Here is a 14,941-nt window from a genome sequence, read left to right as displayed (position 1 = left end):
ATCAGTGACAAATCAGAGATTTAAAGTTAAGACTCTTGATATATCAAATATGGATTTTCTGCAAGAGGACTTTTACATTTAAAAAAAAGGTTGTTTTACTTCTGTTTCCCCCCCTTACGGTTATTTTTGAATGCAACACTCTTCATGCCATAATTCCGCGTTGTTGTTTTGGCATGTTAATTTCCGTAGAGTATTTGAGCACTTGTTGCACCACCGCCTCGCAGAAAACAATTGACCCAGACGCACAAACCAAACACGCCTTCTCCTCCTTTGTCTCCGGTGCGTAAGAAGCGTGCGTCAGTCGGGACTCGAGCGTTTCCCCTCAAAGCTCCCTTTTCGAGTTTTATCTGTCGACCAGAGCAGCCGAAACAATAACTTCTCTTTATCGAACACAAAACACCAGGAATAGTTTGAGTGCTTGCTACGATGGATTCGCGGATTTTACTCCCTGCTCTCCTGCTCGTCTTCGGGTTGGCTACAGTTTTGGCTCAGACTGCCGCACCTGGAATAGGTAAGAGCTGAAAACACATGAGGCTCTGAGGTGACTGAGGAATTAATGGCTGCTAAAAAAAACACACACACTCCCTTTCATGTAACCGCGTTTTGAGCTACGTCATTAGTTTGAATAAGTCCTCGGCAGATTTATAAAGACACAAAATCACTTAAATGCGACATACTGAGACTTTTCTTTGACCATATTTTTTATTTATGTGATATTTGGGACCGTTTTGAGTTAGCTCTCTTGTGTCTTACAATTTATTTGAAGAATTAGAGATGGAAAAACAAATCAGGTACTGCTTAAATCTGTATTTGACCTGTGTAAAACATGACTTCTCTGTTTGTACTGTTTGGTTTAAGTTGAAGTAAATCAAAGGCAGAAGCTGCTTTTTCAGCTCATTTTAATTGCAGCCTAAAAAGAAGACAAACAGTATTTCCTTAACGAGTCTTAGTGTGCGTTTAAAAACCTCTCAGCTGGAACAGAATGAGTCTATTTTCTGGGTCTCAGCAAGAGTAGCTACAAACAAACCTCAGCTAACTTTTGTACGTATGAGGAAACACTTCCACAAAACCTGGCTGTTGTTCAGTCTGCTGATGAAAACATGACTGTTCTCAGACCTGTGTGTGTGTTTACCGTTCTGTGTCTCCATGGAGGGGAAAGAAAAGTCCCAGGAGGATTAGCAGTAGTTACAAAAAAGCACAGTGAGCACAAACCTGCTGCAGGTCTCATTAATCTAACACTTAATCGGCTAATCTTTCTAAAATAACAGTCCCTTTATTCTTCTCTCTTGCGAGGCCAAAAGGTTCAAACCTCTGATCGAGTATTTGTGGATTGTTTTGTGAAAACTAAATCTAATGTTTCTCCCCCCCCCCCCCCCCACCAACAGCGTGTGAGACAAAGAACGGGACGAGCTGTGATGAGTGTTTGAAGAATGTGACGGTGAGAGAAAACATTTTGTTCCTCTTGATTTTCAGTATTCGGTGTGTGTAGCTGGTGTGAGAAGAAGTGCCGAATAGTCCCCAGTTCCTCCTCCTCCTCCTCCTCCACACCTGTTGGACTGGTTTGAGCAGTAACCGCACTGTCATCCATTCCCTCCTTCCTCCTCCTCCTCCTCCTCTTACCTTCTCTTCTTATTGTGCGTTTGTGTGTGTCCTACATTTGCCCTGAATGCCGCGTGGACTCATTGTTTGTTAAATGATAAAGAGGTCATTGTATGTTTTTCGTATGTTTACAGTGCTTGTGGTGTATCAAAACAAGGTCATGTGTCACTTATCCAGTGAGGACGATCCTTCCTCCGCATGCTCTCTGTCCACTGAGTGAAGCTCGCTGGGGGCTCTGCTGGAGTAAGAGTGCACACACACACACACACAGAAAAACACACACACACAGAAACACAAACACACACACACACACACACACACACACACAGTTTTCAATCTGATATTTGTTATTTGCATATCAAATTAATCATGAATTTATCACAATTTAATATTCGTTTAGATATGAATTATTATTATATTTAGACATTTTATTTAAAGGTAAATCAAAGCTTGTTCATTAGAGGTAGCAAACATACAGCTCACTTCAAAGCAAAGTTAAAAGTATATCATGTAATTAAAGCTGATGAATGTAAGTAATTATGTAATTTTAGAACATTTTTACTTCATCGCTGGACAACACAGTGATTAATAAGTTCTGAATTTGTCCCACCCTCACTGCTTTAATTCACTTTAATTAATACTTACATTGTTTTTACTTGCACTAACAGCACTAAGTGTTTCATTTTACAACAGGTCATGCTCAGTTTTCTGTGAATAAGGACTAAATATCTGTGAGACTGTGATTAAAATGCTTCATAGGTTATGAGAAAATCTATCACAATATATAAACTCAACATCACTTATTTTAACATGCCCTTCAAAAAAAAACTTAAATGAATAGCCCGGGCTGTTATTAACTTCAGTCTGTAAAATGACCCTGCCTTTAATGGGGACAGGCGTCAACACTTTTATTTATTTATTTGTATTTATTTTACAGGAAAAGATTAAGAGGACAATTTCAAAAGTTACAGTTAAACAAGTCTGACTCAGTTAAAAACTGGTTTACAGCAGGTTCCTGTTCTGCAGCACATCAAAACAAAGATCAATTCAGACAAAAGACACGACCGACATCAGACTTCACAGCAACGCAGACACTCAGAGACGAACACAACTTGTGCACAGCAAAGATTGGAAAGACTATAAAATTGTACATTTCCACCAGATAGACTATTTAAATGTGTCCTCGTTTGTTTGATTTTAAAAATCACTGACTACTTACTCTGTCAGACATCCAGTCCATACCAACCTGCTGCACTGTGGGGGAGAGAAGGAGACACCCTTATTATTATATTTTGGATCCACAAACTAATCAACACTAAATGCATCGGGGCCTCTAATGAGACCTTCCTTATTTATCGGATCATGCAGCAACACCAAGCTAGTAAAAGGGACTCAGGCTTTAACTAGGATGGGCTTTTGTTTCAAGTTTTACAGTAAATACGTTACTCTCTTTATCACATCCAGACTTGATTACTGTAATAGTATCCTTTACAGCACATCATCCAAAGTCCTCAGTAAACTCCAATACATCCAGAAGTCTGCTGCACGCCTTTCTCAACCACACTCGATCCCCCTGAACACATCACCCCTGTCCTGCAAAATACCACATCCAATTTAAAATCCTGCTCCTCACACATAAAGCCTTCAACCACCAGGCCCCCTCTTACCTCACTGCTCTCCTCCACCGTCACACTCCTTCACTTATTCAACACTGATATTTACATCACAACAAAGTAACAGTAGAAGTTGTGTAATGTACCGGTTAACCTCGGTGGCCTTACTATAGTAGAAGTAAAAATTAGAATTATGAGGTTATGAATAGTTGAGGACAGAGGTAGAACATGTATGTTTCCTTCATGAAGAATAACTGTGTCCTGTGTCTCCGTCTGCAGTGAACTTCCAGGCTTTGATAATCACCTTGGCAGTGATCGGTGGAATCATCATCATCGCCTTCCTCATCTGCCTGTTCTGCTGCTGCAAGTGTGAGAACGCCGGGTGAGTGGTCGACAAAAAGGCTCCAAGTAACTCGCAAAACATTCAACGTTCCTTCTTCTTAACACCAGGCTGAGGAATCAGTTTTTACTCTGAGCTGAGAGGAATTAAGTTTAATGTCTTCTTAGCAGCAGCGATCACCATATAAAGAATTAAAGGAGGATATCTTCTTTATTTTAAGATACTTGGCGCTGTAGTATACGGCAGCTGTATTTAAAAATCACAGATAAAACCATGAGTTTAAATGAAAGGAAATATCTGAGTTGACTTATTATATCTTGTTGCTAAAGGACTTTATACTCTAACAGTATTTTCTGTTACTGTACCTTTAATTTTCTAGCTTCTCTTATTTAACAAAAAGCAGGAAAAATAACAACGTACACACTCATTATATAAAATGACTAGACTTTTCTCCAACATGCAAATTATTCTAAAACCAAATATTTAATTAGAAATAGAAACATTTCTCCAGTACGGTATTTAAAAAAATCAGGTTATGTGTTTACTTGTCAACTGTGACATCATCTCTCCCACTCCACTCCTTGTATTCATGTTTTATAAATAACTCTGACGTGCATGCAGCAGGTTGCTTAATGGTTTTTGGAGTTCTTTTCACAGAGGAAGAAACTACAAAAAAACTAAAATCTACTAATTCAAGCAGTTACTTTTTCATAGTTCTAGGAACTGTTGGAACCCCCCCCCCCTCCCCCCCTTTAGTGATTTCACACTGCAGGAACCATGAACTATTTTAAGTTCCTAGAGCCCATTTTGAGGAACCTTTTTTAGCTCTTACTTCAGAGTGAGTACTCTCCCTGCTCCATGGCGGTGCGAATGATGACAGACAAAAAGTCCCCATGGTGAGAAGGTCTCAGGGAACCCCCCTAGTGGATAGTTTCTCCTCAAAAAGTCCCGGGAACTGTTCGGTCCTTAAACACCTCATGATGAATCCGTCCAGGTCGATGAGTTTAAAGGTTTTATATATGCGTATATATATTTTTCACACTTAAATATAATAGAAATCAAGTATATCATCTGAAAATAATTCTGTGAGTCATTGAGTGAGTCACTGTCTACAATGGGTGTAACATCCGAGTCCCACTGTCTGTGATGCTTTCAGAGTTTTCAGAGTCCTATCTTCACTTTGTTTACATCGCCCGGACGGCCGGCTGACTCCTCCCCTCGTGTATAAAAGTTGTTTAATTGAGGGACTAGAGAAAAGAAGAATAACATACTGTACTCACTGCTTAACTGTGTTTCTAGATCACGCTCATTTCAGGTAAATTGACATGCAGTGTGAAGATACGAGCGTAATAAAGATCGCTAGCATTAGCATGCTAACACAACAATGCACCGCAAGTTGTTTTGGTTTCATGCTGGTGCTCAAGGGCGACATCTGCTGGATCAAAAAAATCGCATATAAAGCCTTTAAAATTGTCTTAAATTGGAGATGTGACATTTAAGTATTTTTTTTCTAGTTTTGTTAAATTGTCTTTGGTTTTACATGTTTGGTTTGTCATTCTGTCGGGACTTTCCTCATTACTTGTGTTCAGAATATCGGCCTGGAGCTAAAGCCGTCGAGCATACTGTGTATTATGTTGAGAAATTCCAGTCTCACCACGTGCAGATAATGTGCTCACATTTTTTTCAGCTTTTGTGTGATTACCTGCTCTTGTCACACACACTGAACTTTTTCTCCCGGCGATCTAAACTCTGGTCCTGTGTTGTTGTTTTTTTGTGTCAGATCCAAAAGGTTCGAGGACAAGATGCAGAGGCAGGCCAATAAGACGAAAACCAAGCAGGAAGAGAGGTACGAAACTGTGTTGTGTGAATTTGACTTGGGAGTGTTATGCAGGCGGGACCTTGCAGGTGTGTACTCTCTGATATATCTGCAGCAATAGTTTGAACAGAAGAGCAAACAAAAGTTTTAAGAGACGGCGTTCTTATCTTCAAGTAAACTCAAGCGCTCAACTCGGACTGAGACGACCACTGAGTCTGTAGCTTCAGAAAGTTTCCCACTGACCGGCCGTGAGCTGAGTAATTTAACGCTGACGTGAATGACAGGACATGTAATCCAGTTTACACAAGTTTAATAAAAAAAGTTGGAAATTACATGATCACTCGGTAGAAAAACTGCTGTATGTGATCCCCTGCTGAAAGTGATGTCACACTTTTAAAGGCAGCATGCGCAATCCAATGAATAAATAATCCACTATATCATGGTATTAATCAGGCCTCTGTACACCGTCAAAAACTTGTTCCAACAGCAGCCAGACTCCTTAGCAGATGCAAAAAACAATTAATCGTATTACACCTTTTTATTAGCATTCTTACACTGGCTCCCAGTTCAGTATATAATCCCATTCCCAATTATATTGTTTTTGTTGAAAGCCCTTCAAGGCCTTGTTCCAGAGCTGCATCACTGAACTCTAATCACCATGAAGTACAGCTAGCCCCTTCAGATCAGCAGATCAAGGACTATCAACCATCCTACAGGCACATAGGAAAACTTCTCGGAGACAGGGCCTTCTCTGTAGCCGCATCGAGAATGTGGAACAAGCTGCCGTCACATTTAAGATCAGCAGATTGTCTGGACGTGTTAATACGTCCTTCGTTTCTATTTAGTCCATTGTATGCCCGCTGTAAAGCACCTTGGTACAAACCCTGTTTGTTCTTAAACACTATATAAAGAAAGTTGACCTTGACCTTGGCATATATGGCAGATGCTAGCTCTAATTGTAGTGTCCATATGTGTCCAATATGTGAGTTGGTTAAGTGATTTACAATCTACAGGACACCAAACGCACCGCCGGCCCCGGTTACATTGATGGTGATAATCTATATCAGTTTACTTCGTCGCACATCATACAAAGCATACCAAAGGGGAAATGTGTCCACGTCAAACTGTTATCTGCCCAAACTGGTTTGTGGGAATATTTTCAAAGAATAGAAATCTAATCAGTCCCTGTGGTGCTCAGAAGAGAATGTTTTGTTCTTTCAGGAAATCAGAGATGAAACAGAGACACGAGGAAATCAGGAAGAAATATGGTGAGCACTCTGACACATGATTTTCTTTATTTCTCTCTCTCTTTCCCTCAGTGTGTGTATGTGAGTTAAGACAATAACAGCAAATAGCTCATGTTCCTTTGAAAGGAAAGATACGCTTTGGCTTCTGGACTTGATGAATTCACTACAAACATGATGTTTTTAGCTTTCTTTTTTGCTCTGAACTTGAAAACATAAAGAAGTAGTAGAAGTTTGGGAAATGCTATTTTAGCTTTTTGCAAAAGTTTGGAGGAGAAGAAGGATCCCCCTGTTCATTTATAAACAACAAAGCATGTAATTCCTCATTGTGGGATTAATAAACTATTTCTTCTTCGTCTTCTTTCTGCAGGTCTAAGTGGGCAGAATCAATACTCCAAATTTGCATGAGAGGATCGGTGACCTGAGATTTTTATGGTAACTCTTTCGCTCTCCTGACAACCTGTCTCCAGTTCAGTGTACCCGACCTCTGAGGATTACTGCAATACTAGAACAAGTGAAAGTAGTTTTGTACAGTGTTTGGCTTTATCCAGCTAATGAAAATGAATGTTATGTTCAATGTGATGATCCAAGAAGATGTAAATAAAGGCTAGAATGAACGCATGTAGCAGCAGTGTTATGTCAGAACTCAATCTATCCTGTGGCTCCTACAGCATCAAATATTTATTTTAACCAGTCTAATGTTTTCTTGTGTAGGAGAGAGACTCCACTTTGGTGAAAGAAATATTCTTAAATCTCCAAATTTCTAGATTATTTTTTCCTCCTGACATGCTACTGATTATGAGATGAAGCTGGAAAACTATATATATTTTTTTTTATTCCACTTAAAGGAATGATTTTATGGGCTACCTGGGAGTAAATAATTTCCTCACAGCTTCAGTCTAAAGTCATGATTTAATATTTAGTCTGCCTATTCTACGTTTGCCTGTTTTTCATGTGAGGATACGTCCGCCTAATACGAGACGTTTGACTTCTAAATACCTATTCAGTGGAGTTGGTCTTTTGTTTATATTCTGCATTAAAGTTTCATGACAAATAAAATGAATTGATTTAAAACGTAATTGGCTCCTACCGTCTGAAGTCCACCACTTAGAGAAGTTAAAATGTGCAACACGTCATTATAAGAGGAGGGCGGCCGGACATCTACTGACTAACGGAAAGAAAAGTTTAGTCCACTTTTGGTGTTTTGGGGTATAAATCAGGAATTTGACGAATATATTAAGGTTTTTATCGTAAATTAAATGTGATATTAGAACAAATATTTGTAATGGTTACTCAGCAGCGATGCTTAATTACATTAAAATAAATATTTACATGCATGTTGACATTGCTGACTGGCAAATCACTTAAAAGAAATTCACGTGTCTGCAGGAATATTTAAGGCATTTTGAGTAACATTTTTCTGAATGCAACAGAAACAACAGTTATGAAGGCGTTAACAAAATTCAATATTGCAGAATAATAAAATGTTTATTATATTGAACTCAGTTTTAACAATACTTCACTACAACAATTTCAATACAACAGAAAGTTATGTTAGCACACAAGCCACCAGCTTCAGGGAAAGCTAGTATTCAGCAAGGTGTATCAGTCTGCTTCCCCTACCTTTACTTTATAAGCATAGGATTTAAGTATTTATTTTGGCTTTGGAAGACAAAGATAGCTAACATGTATATAGCAAAAAAAACCTGCACGGCAAGAATGACAAGAACATCTGAGAGCAACTCAGTAGGCAAATACAGTAAGGCTACTGATGAAACAAAATCTATGTTTATCGTGATTACACTGTATTTGTGGTCTCTTTGGGGGTGGTTGTTCTATTTGTAATTTGTAATTTATTTCAAGGATAGCCCCTTGAGATGCATCATCTCATTGTCAAGGGGGTCCTTACAAAACATAAATGAATCATCATAATACAAAATCAAAATAAAAGGTAAATCCAAAACATAATGCCAAACATTTAAACACAGAGACACACACACACACACACACACACACACACACACACACACACACACACACACACACACACACACACACACACACACACACACACACACACACACACACACACACACACACACACACACACTAATGCTCCCCCAAGCCTAGCCACCCACCATCCAGCCAATATTACACAATCAGAAAAAATCTGAAGAAAAAAAAACAAAATTTGTATTTGTAAGAGCATTAAAGTTAAACTGAACCTCAGAAAAAGATATTGTATGAACATATTTGGTACATTCTGCCTGCAGCATTAGTAGTAGTTTGTGTGACTTGATTTAATCATCATCATCAACTTTTATTATTATTAGACTCATGGTCCATTTTAAAAGACATACAGTACAAAAAAAATAGACAACACACATATACATTAGAATAAAAACATCCCCGCCTCTTATAAAAGGCACTTATACCAAGGTCTCCAAAGGTATGACTGGTAGCGTACTGCACTATAACTTGGGTTCGACAGCAGCATTATAATTACATTATCTGTTATAATTACATGTTATATTGTGTGAATATTTATCATGAATGAATACAATGAACAGATTTTTTTTTATTTGTTTATTTTGACAGGGAGCATGTACAGCCAATTATCTGTAACAGAGTTATCTATGAGCTCATTTACATCTGTAGTCCCCTTTGTTTGCAGCGTCTTTAAAAGTATTTTGGAGGTTTTGATATTTTAAGCGTGAGCGAGTATTTTATTTATTTTTTTTTTTTTTGCATGGCTGCGCGCTCCCGTGTCCGCGCTCCCGCGATTTTTACCAAGTCACATGACCCCCGCGAGAGCCAATCGTTCGCTTGCAACAGCGGTCCCAAAGCGCGCACCCGTCAGCGGCGGAGAGAGAGCGGAGAGAGGACTGAAGGCGGCAGAAAGACGAATAAACCCCAATTAACCGATTTCCCCCCTCTGAACGTCCCGCTCACCAAATACAAACCAAGATGTCAGAGGAAAAGCCAAAGGTAAGATAAGAAGCTGAAGTTGAGCTGCGGGTTTGTAGTGATGGCTGAGTTTTTTTTTTTTTTAGATGTGCAATCTAAAATGGCCTGGGTTTTTTTTTTTGCACGTTTCTCTAAAAACGGCGCAGTGTTTGTTTCGCAAATGAATGAGTACAAACCCGCACACACACATTCACACTTTAACCGCTCACAAAACACTCTTTAGATGTTGCGAGATGAGTTTACGTGCCTTTTAACCGGATCCCTCGACGACTGGGAGCTTAAAACGCCAATTACATCATGATTGTCATTTGCGGATTTTTTCTTCTCTTTGTCGAAACTGGACCACGTTATGTCCGCAACGCCGAGAAATGCCGCAACTTACAGCAGGGGCAAATGAGCGCAAAGAAAAGTGACGCACTCGTTACGAAGGTGTTTCCAGCCGTCTTGACTCTTGTGTTTTTTTTTTTTTATAGTGTGATTTGTTTTGTTTTTTTTCTTTCTTGCAACAGCACAACAAAACAACAACAGCGAGTAGCAGCGTTAGCCGGGCAGCTAAACCTAAACTGCATTGCTCTGCACGGGCTGGCGTGCTAACCAGCTAGCCTGGAGCTAACAATGCTAATGTTAGCATTTGAGACTTCCCTGCAAAAACACGTTGTAGCAAGGCCCAATCGTTTAGACTAGTGTGAGCAAAATCTGGTTGAAGTCGTTCTGTGTGAAATGCCTCCTAAAGTTGCAGGTTCTAATTGTGCAAGCAGGCTGGTAACTTACCTTTTTTATGGTACATCTCTGTGCTCTTTCATATTGTCTTTGACTGTAGGGTGAACTGTGTTAGTCTCTTCTGTTGAAACTAACTGGTTGATGTGACCCTCTTCTTGTCTCTGCAGGAGGGAGTAAAGACAGAGAACGACCACATCAACCTGAAGGTGGCAGGGCAGGATGGGTCGGTGGTCCAGTTCAAAATCAAAAGACACACACCCCTCAGCAAACTAATGAAGGCGTACTGTGAACGACAGGTGAGCTGAAATCTAAAAAAAATGACTGCTTTTCCCGTTCCTCCGCTCCAACGACATTCAATTACCTGGGATTTGCCGTGAACACCTCACACACTTAACCATTAATTACACACTTCACCTAGCTATTCAGCACTGATGGATGCATCTTTTGTGTGTTGTGTCACTCTGGCAGGGTCTCGCAATAAGGCAGATAAGGTTCAGGTTCGATGGTCAGCCTATCAACGAGACGGATACACCTGCACAGGTAAGATACTGTTATATTTCATAGACAATGATCATTTTTTTTAAATTCTGATTTCACACCGGGGACGTCTGTTTTTATTGTAGAAGAGGGTCCCGTTTATTTAACGTTAACTGCACGACTTGGGCAAATCCGTTTTCAATCCTACCTTCCATTCCTCCTGTTCAGTTTTTGTTCTCGTCCACTAACTGGAAACTCTTTCACTGTGCCTCTGTCAGCTGGAGATGGAAGATGAAGACACCATAGACGTATTCCAGCAGCAGACAGGCGGGCTCTGCTAGGCCCTTCCCCATCTCATTGACGGCCACCCTCAGACTACACCCTCAACCCCCTTCACGACCCCTCCCCTTCCCATCACTCCTTTCAGCCTATTATTATTATTATTATTATTAATATTATTATTATTTCTCCCCTTTAAAGATGTCTGTTATGGTTTCTCGTCAGGTGTATGGGGGGGGCGGGGAGGCGGGGTGGGAGGGGCTCCTCAGCTGTTTATATTCTGTCTCAGCAAGGACTGAACTTTTGTGAGCTTCAACAGTCTCTGTGCTGGCCAATCAGGACATCATTTCCTTCTGCCACCGCAGGCTGTGATTGGACCACCGTCGCGTCACAGCTCTTCCTGGTTTGTCAGTACTCCTCGTACGCTCTCCAGTGAAATCTTAGTATCTAGTAGTTTGTCACGGTTTTGCATCCATCAGGGTCGAATGCTGGGCTCTTACAGATTTTTTTTTTTTCCCCCGGGTTCACAGTCGGTGGGCAAGAAATGTTTTGAAGGGGAAGCACTATCTGAACTTACACGCCCACCTTCCATTTCACCTCGCTTTCTTTTGTGTATGTTTTTTTTTTTTTTTTTTTTTGTCCGAGCAGTGACTACTGCTCCTCTGTCAAACTGTATTTTAATTCTCTCTACATTTTAGGTGCTTTTGCTTAAGAGTTCTGCAATGTTTTTGTATTTTTTTTGATTCTTCTTTTAAGAATGAACAACCAGGGGGCTTGTTGCTTTTTTTTTTTTTTTTTCCTGTACAGAAGTATCAGAGTGGATGTTAGATAAATGTTGTGGGGCTTGGACCAATACTCCAAAGACAGAACTTCTGTTTCATATTTCATGATGGATCACTTGGAAAGCAAACGATCATGTCGTATATTAAGGGAGTTTTTATTTCATCAATGTTATTTGCTTCCTGTTTGACTTCATATTGATACAAGTTCACTGTGGGTATCTGGTACACACTACTATTCAGTCACCCAGATGAAGCCTGTGTTTTCTAGGGAAATGTAATCAAAACCATTAAGCTGCATCCTTTTTTTCTGGACTTGATTTGGTTCTTGCTTGCTAAAGAGAGCCACTCGACATGGAAATCATAACAATTTATTTCCCCCTCCTGTTTTCAATTGAAGCAGGCCAGTGCCTGGTCCCTTTTGGTTCTCTCACAAGCAGCTGTGCTTGTGGGGTTATCAATGTGGGATGAAGTACTGGGTGGCCTGTGGGGGCAAATAACTGGAAGCGTGTTCCTTGATGCTGTTTTGGGGTCAGCTCTCTCATCTTTGTGATGTCCTCACGAATGTAGGCTTATTCTAGATGTGTTTTAAAGAGGAACGGCTTCCAGTTTGAGCAAAGATATCCACTAAAGTTGGTATGTTTTTTTTTTTTTTAATGCAACACTTTTCACTGCTGTATATCAACTGTCCAGCTCCTAACTTGTGTGTAAAAAAAAAAAAATAACAGGCCATTTCTTTTAAAAAGCAGTGGAGCCATCCAAAGTGGGGATGAGTGTTTCCAATATTTTACAATTTTGGAGATGGATGCATGCGGTGTCTTGCATTTCAGGAGGGCAGGGAGGCCAAACGATGGAGTTTGGGAGCTAAGTGTTCTGTACCCACAGGGCCCCGTTCTTCGTACCAAGATAACTGAGTTGGCTTGATTGATTGTTGATGTCTTGGCAAGGGCTTCGGTTTTTCCACATCAGTCAGGATTAAAAATGTATCTTGTTGAAGCAGGAAGTGTTTGTCCCTTTTTAACCTGCAGAAGAAGCGAGGTCAAGTTCAACCATTTTAATTTACATACAGATGAGGCTACACCTTTCCTACACGGGCAATCATGTTTTAAAGTTCAACTAAATAAATGCAATTCCAAAAAACCTTTCTCACATTGAGGTCTTAAAATGACGCAACATGGTCTGCAGTTGTAATTCACCTCTCAGTTCATTTTGACGATCTTATTCTCCCTTTAATATTTAAGATCTGTTCCCATAACCGTAAGTGAACTTTACAGGTAACCTACATAATGTGTTTTCAGCTTTATCGTGTACGCCTTCTAGGTCATAAAAACAGTCATCGCTTCTAAACATTTATAGATCAAGTTTCACTTCTTTGAGTCATTTTTCTTTTCTGACTAAATAAAGAGCACAGAGTTATGAAGGCATTTGAAGAAGCTAATCAAAGATCTTTTTTTTTGAGCTAGCTGAAGTACAAGCTTAACTTTGTAACGTACGGAGAACGGGGTCCAGGTCTTGTCATGTTGTTCGTTGCTCTACTGATTTGTACATTATTTGTGGTCTTTTACTACTGTATACAATAAATATAGTTTGGTACTCAGATTTGCCGTCATGAGTCATTATGTTGACTGTGTTTACCAATGGATACAGAAGGGAATGTTTATTTTAACAAGTAAAGGAATACTCTGTTACTTTTATAGCACAGCTACAAACATGACATCATCCAGTGCCACAGAAATTAAAGGCTTAAGGCCAGGATATCACGTACTGACACCCAAAGTGGACATGCATCTTTTGGTTTCATTTCTACATAGACTGTAAATATTAAGGTTTCCTCAAATAAGTAATTTTGGCTTGGTTCCTCAAACTCTCTTCCTTGTATCCCCAGAGTTTCAAAAGCACGAGACATATCATAACTTGCGGCATGACGACCAGCTTATTGTTTCATTTTTTTTTTAGATTTGCAGCAAATTTTTCTGTTAACATGAGAAAATAAGATGTTATTTTAAGACAATGATATAAATTAATGAATGTGTTTAAGTGGTTAAAAAAAGCTTTGTTATCCAGGGAAAACAAAATCTGGATCTCGAGAAAATAACTCAAATGTCCTTGTGTATAAAAAAACCAAAACCTGCATTGTTATCTCAAGATGACTAAGTCGATATCTTAGAAAACAACATGATGTGGGCTTTCTTGTTATCATGGAAAAAAATGGACTGAATAAAATGTGTTGATGCATGTCCACTCAGGGCTTCCATAGATTGTGTGCTTTGGGAAAAATACCATAGGCCCACATTATTGTAGCACTAAAAAGAATACTAATAAGCATGAACAAACTTTGCATGAAAGAAAATGTCATGCTTGTTTTAAATACATTCCTGTAAATCACTGCTTCCTGGTATTCTTAAAGTTCGGTCTCTTGTTGGTACATTGCAATCAGAAGAAACATATACTGTCCTATATACAGTTTATATACATCTACAGTAGATTCCTTATGTTTGTGCAAGTACTGTAGCAAGTGTTGCATAAATAAAACTGACAGCTAGGTGGTGCCAATGAGTTATATCTACCCCATGTATCTGGTCTGGGTTATATTATGTCATGAAAGCACCTACATATAACACACTTAGTTAATACATACTAACAATCTCAGAGTAAATTCAGCATGAAACAAAACAAAGTCAAAAAGAAGTTCTACAAGTTTGTACTTAAAGTTAAAGCAAGCCACTGCGGATACACACTACTTAATATGAATTTACTCACCGTTATTTTTCTTTTCCTATTGGCTCCTGAAACACAGAAGTGCTTGAAACTTCATTTAAAGCGACAACAGAGATTTAAAATAAAGATAACCTGATATATTAAACAAAGTCAGATAATTACTTCAAAGATTGTTTCACCATCTCTAGCCCGTCTTTTATCACACGAGGCCACATTTAGATCCTCAAATCTCATCTGATACTCGGCCCGAGTGCCTAAAGTCTGCACCACTGGAAACGACGATAAAAATAAAAGCAGCAGTTGATGAATCAAACCAGGAATAAGGAAAATCACTGCATGACCGCACAATCAACTTTCTGCATCCAACCTTGTCCTTCTGCAACCACAGA

At 39.4% G+C, this 14,941-nt stretch overlaps 2 protein-coding genes across 2 annotated transcripts; both read left to right on the top strand.

The window, feature by feature from the left end:
- Window positions 1–256: 256 nt before the first annotated feature.
- Window positions 257–7,691, top strand: pttg1ipa (PTTG1 interacting protein a). The gene is made up of 7 exons (XM_061063170.1): window positions 257–511; window positions 1,386–1,438; window positions 1,734–1,842; window positions 3,492–3,594; window positions 5,333–5,398; window positions 6,590–6,636; window positions 6,983–7,691. Exons 1-7 carry the CDS (start codon window positions 427–429, stop codon window positions 7,018–7,020), a joined length of 501 nt encoding a protein of 166 aa, XP_060919153.1. The 5' UTR covers window positions 257–426; the 3' UTR covers window positions 7,021–7,691.
- A 1,767-nt stretch (window positions 7,692–9,458) lies between these two features.
- sumo3a (small ubiquitin like modifier 3a) lies at window positions 9,459–13,433 on the top strand. The gene is made up of 4 exons (XM_061063459.1): window positions 9,459–9,600; window positions 10,467–10,595; window positions 10,768–10,839; window positions 11,055–13,433. The coding sequence occupies exons 1-4, from the start codon at window positions 9,580–9,582 to the stop codon at window positions 11,115–11,117; spliced, it is 285 nt and encodes a 94-aa protein (XP_060919442.1). The 5' UTR covers window positions 9,459–9,579; the 3' UTR covers window positions 11,118–13,433.
- Window positions 13,434–14,941: the final 1,508 nt, after the last annotated feature.

Source organism: Labrus mixtus, chromosome 18, assembly GCF_963584025.1.
Source record: "Labrus mixtus chromosome 18, fLabMix1.1, whole genome shotgun sequence".
NCBI classification, from domain to species: domain Eukaryota; kingdom Metazoa; phylum Chordata; class Actinopteri; order Labriformes; family Labridae; genus Labrus; species Labrus mixtus.
Note: the sequence above shows the minus strand (reverse complement) of the source record. Positions and strands in the feature narration are given on the sequence as shown.

What these genes read in the sequence shown, in the direction of transcription:
- sumo3a (XM_061063459.1), top strand. Translation starts at nt 9,580, where the DNA reads ATGTCAGAGGAAAAGCCAAAG. An exon ending in TGTCAGAGGAAAAGCCAAAG is followed by an intron (nt 9,601 to 10,466) that starts GTAAGATAAGAA and finishes TTGTCTCTGCAG; the next exon opens with GAGGGAGTAAAGACAGAGAA. An exon ending in AGACGGATACACCTGCACAG is followed by an intron (nt 10,840 to 11,054) that starts GTAAGATACTGT and finishes TGCCTCTGTCAG; the next exon opens with CTGGAGATGGAAGATGAAGA.
- pttg1ipa (XM_061063170.1), top strand. Translation starts at nt 427, where the DNA reads ATGGATTCGCGGATTTTACTCCCTGCTCTCCTGCTCGTCTTCGGGTTG. An exon ending in AGTGTTTGAAGAATGTGACG is followed by an intron (nt 1,439 to 1,733) that starts GTGAGAGAAAAC and finishes GTATGTTTACAG; the next exon opens with TGCTTGTGGTGTATCAAAAC. An exon ending in GGAAATCAGGAAGAAATATG is followed by an intron (nt 6,637 to 6,982) that starts GTGAGCACTCTG and finishes TTCTTTCTGCAG; the next exon opens with GTCTAAGTGGGCAGAATCAA.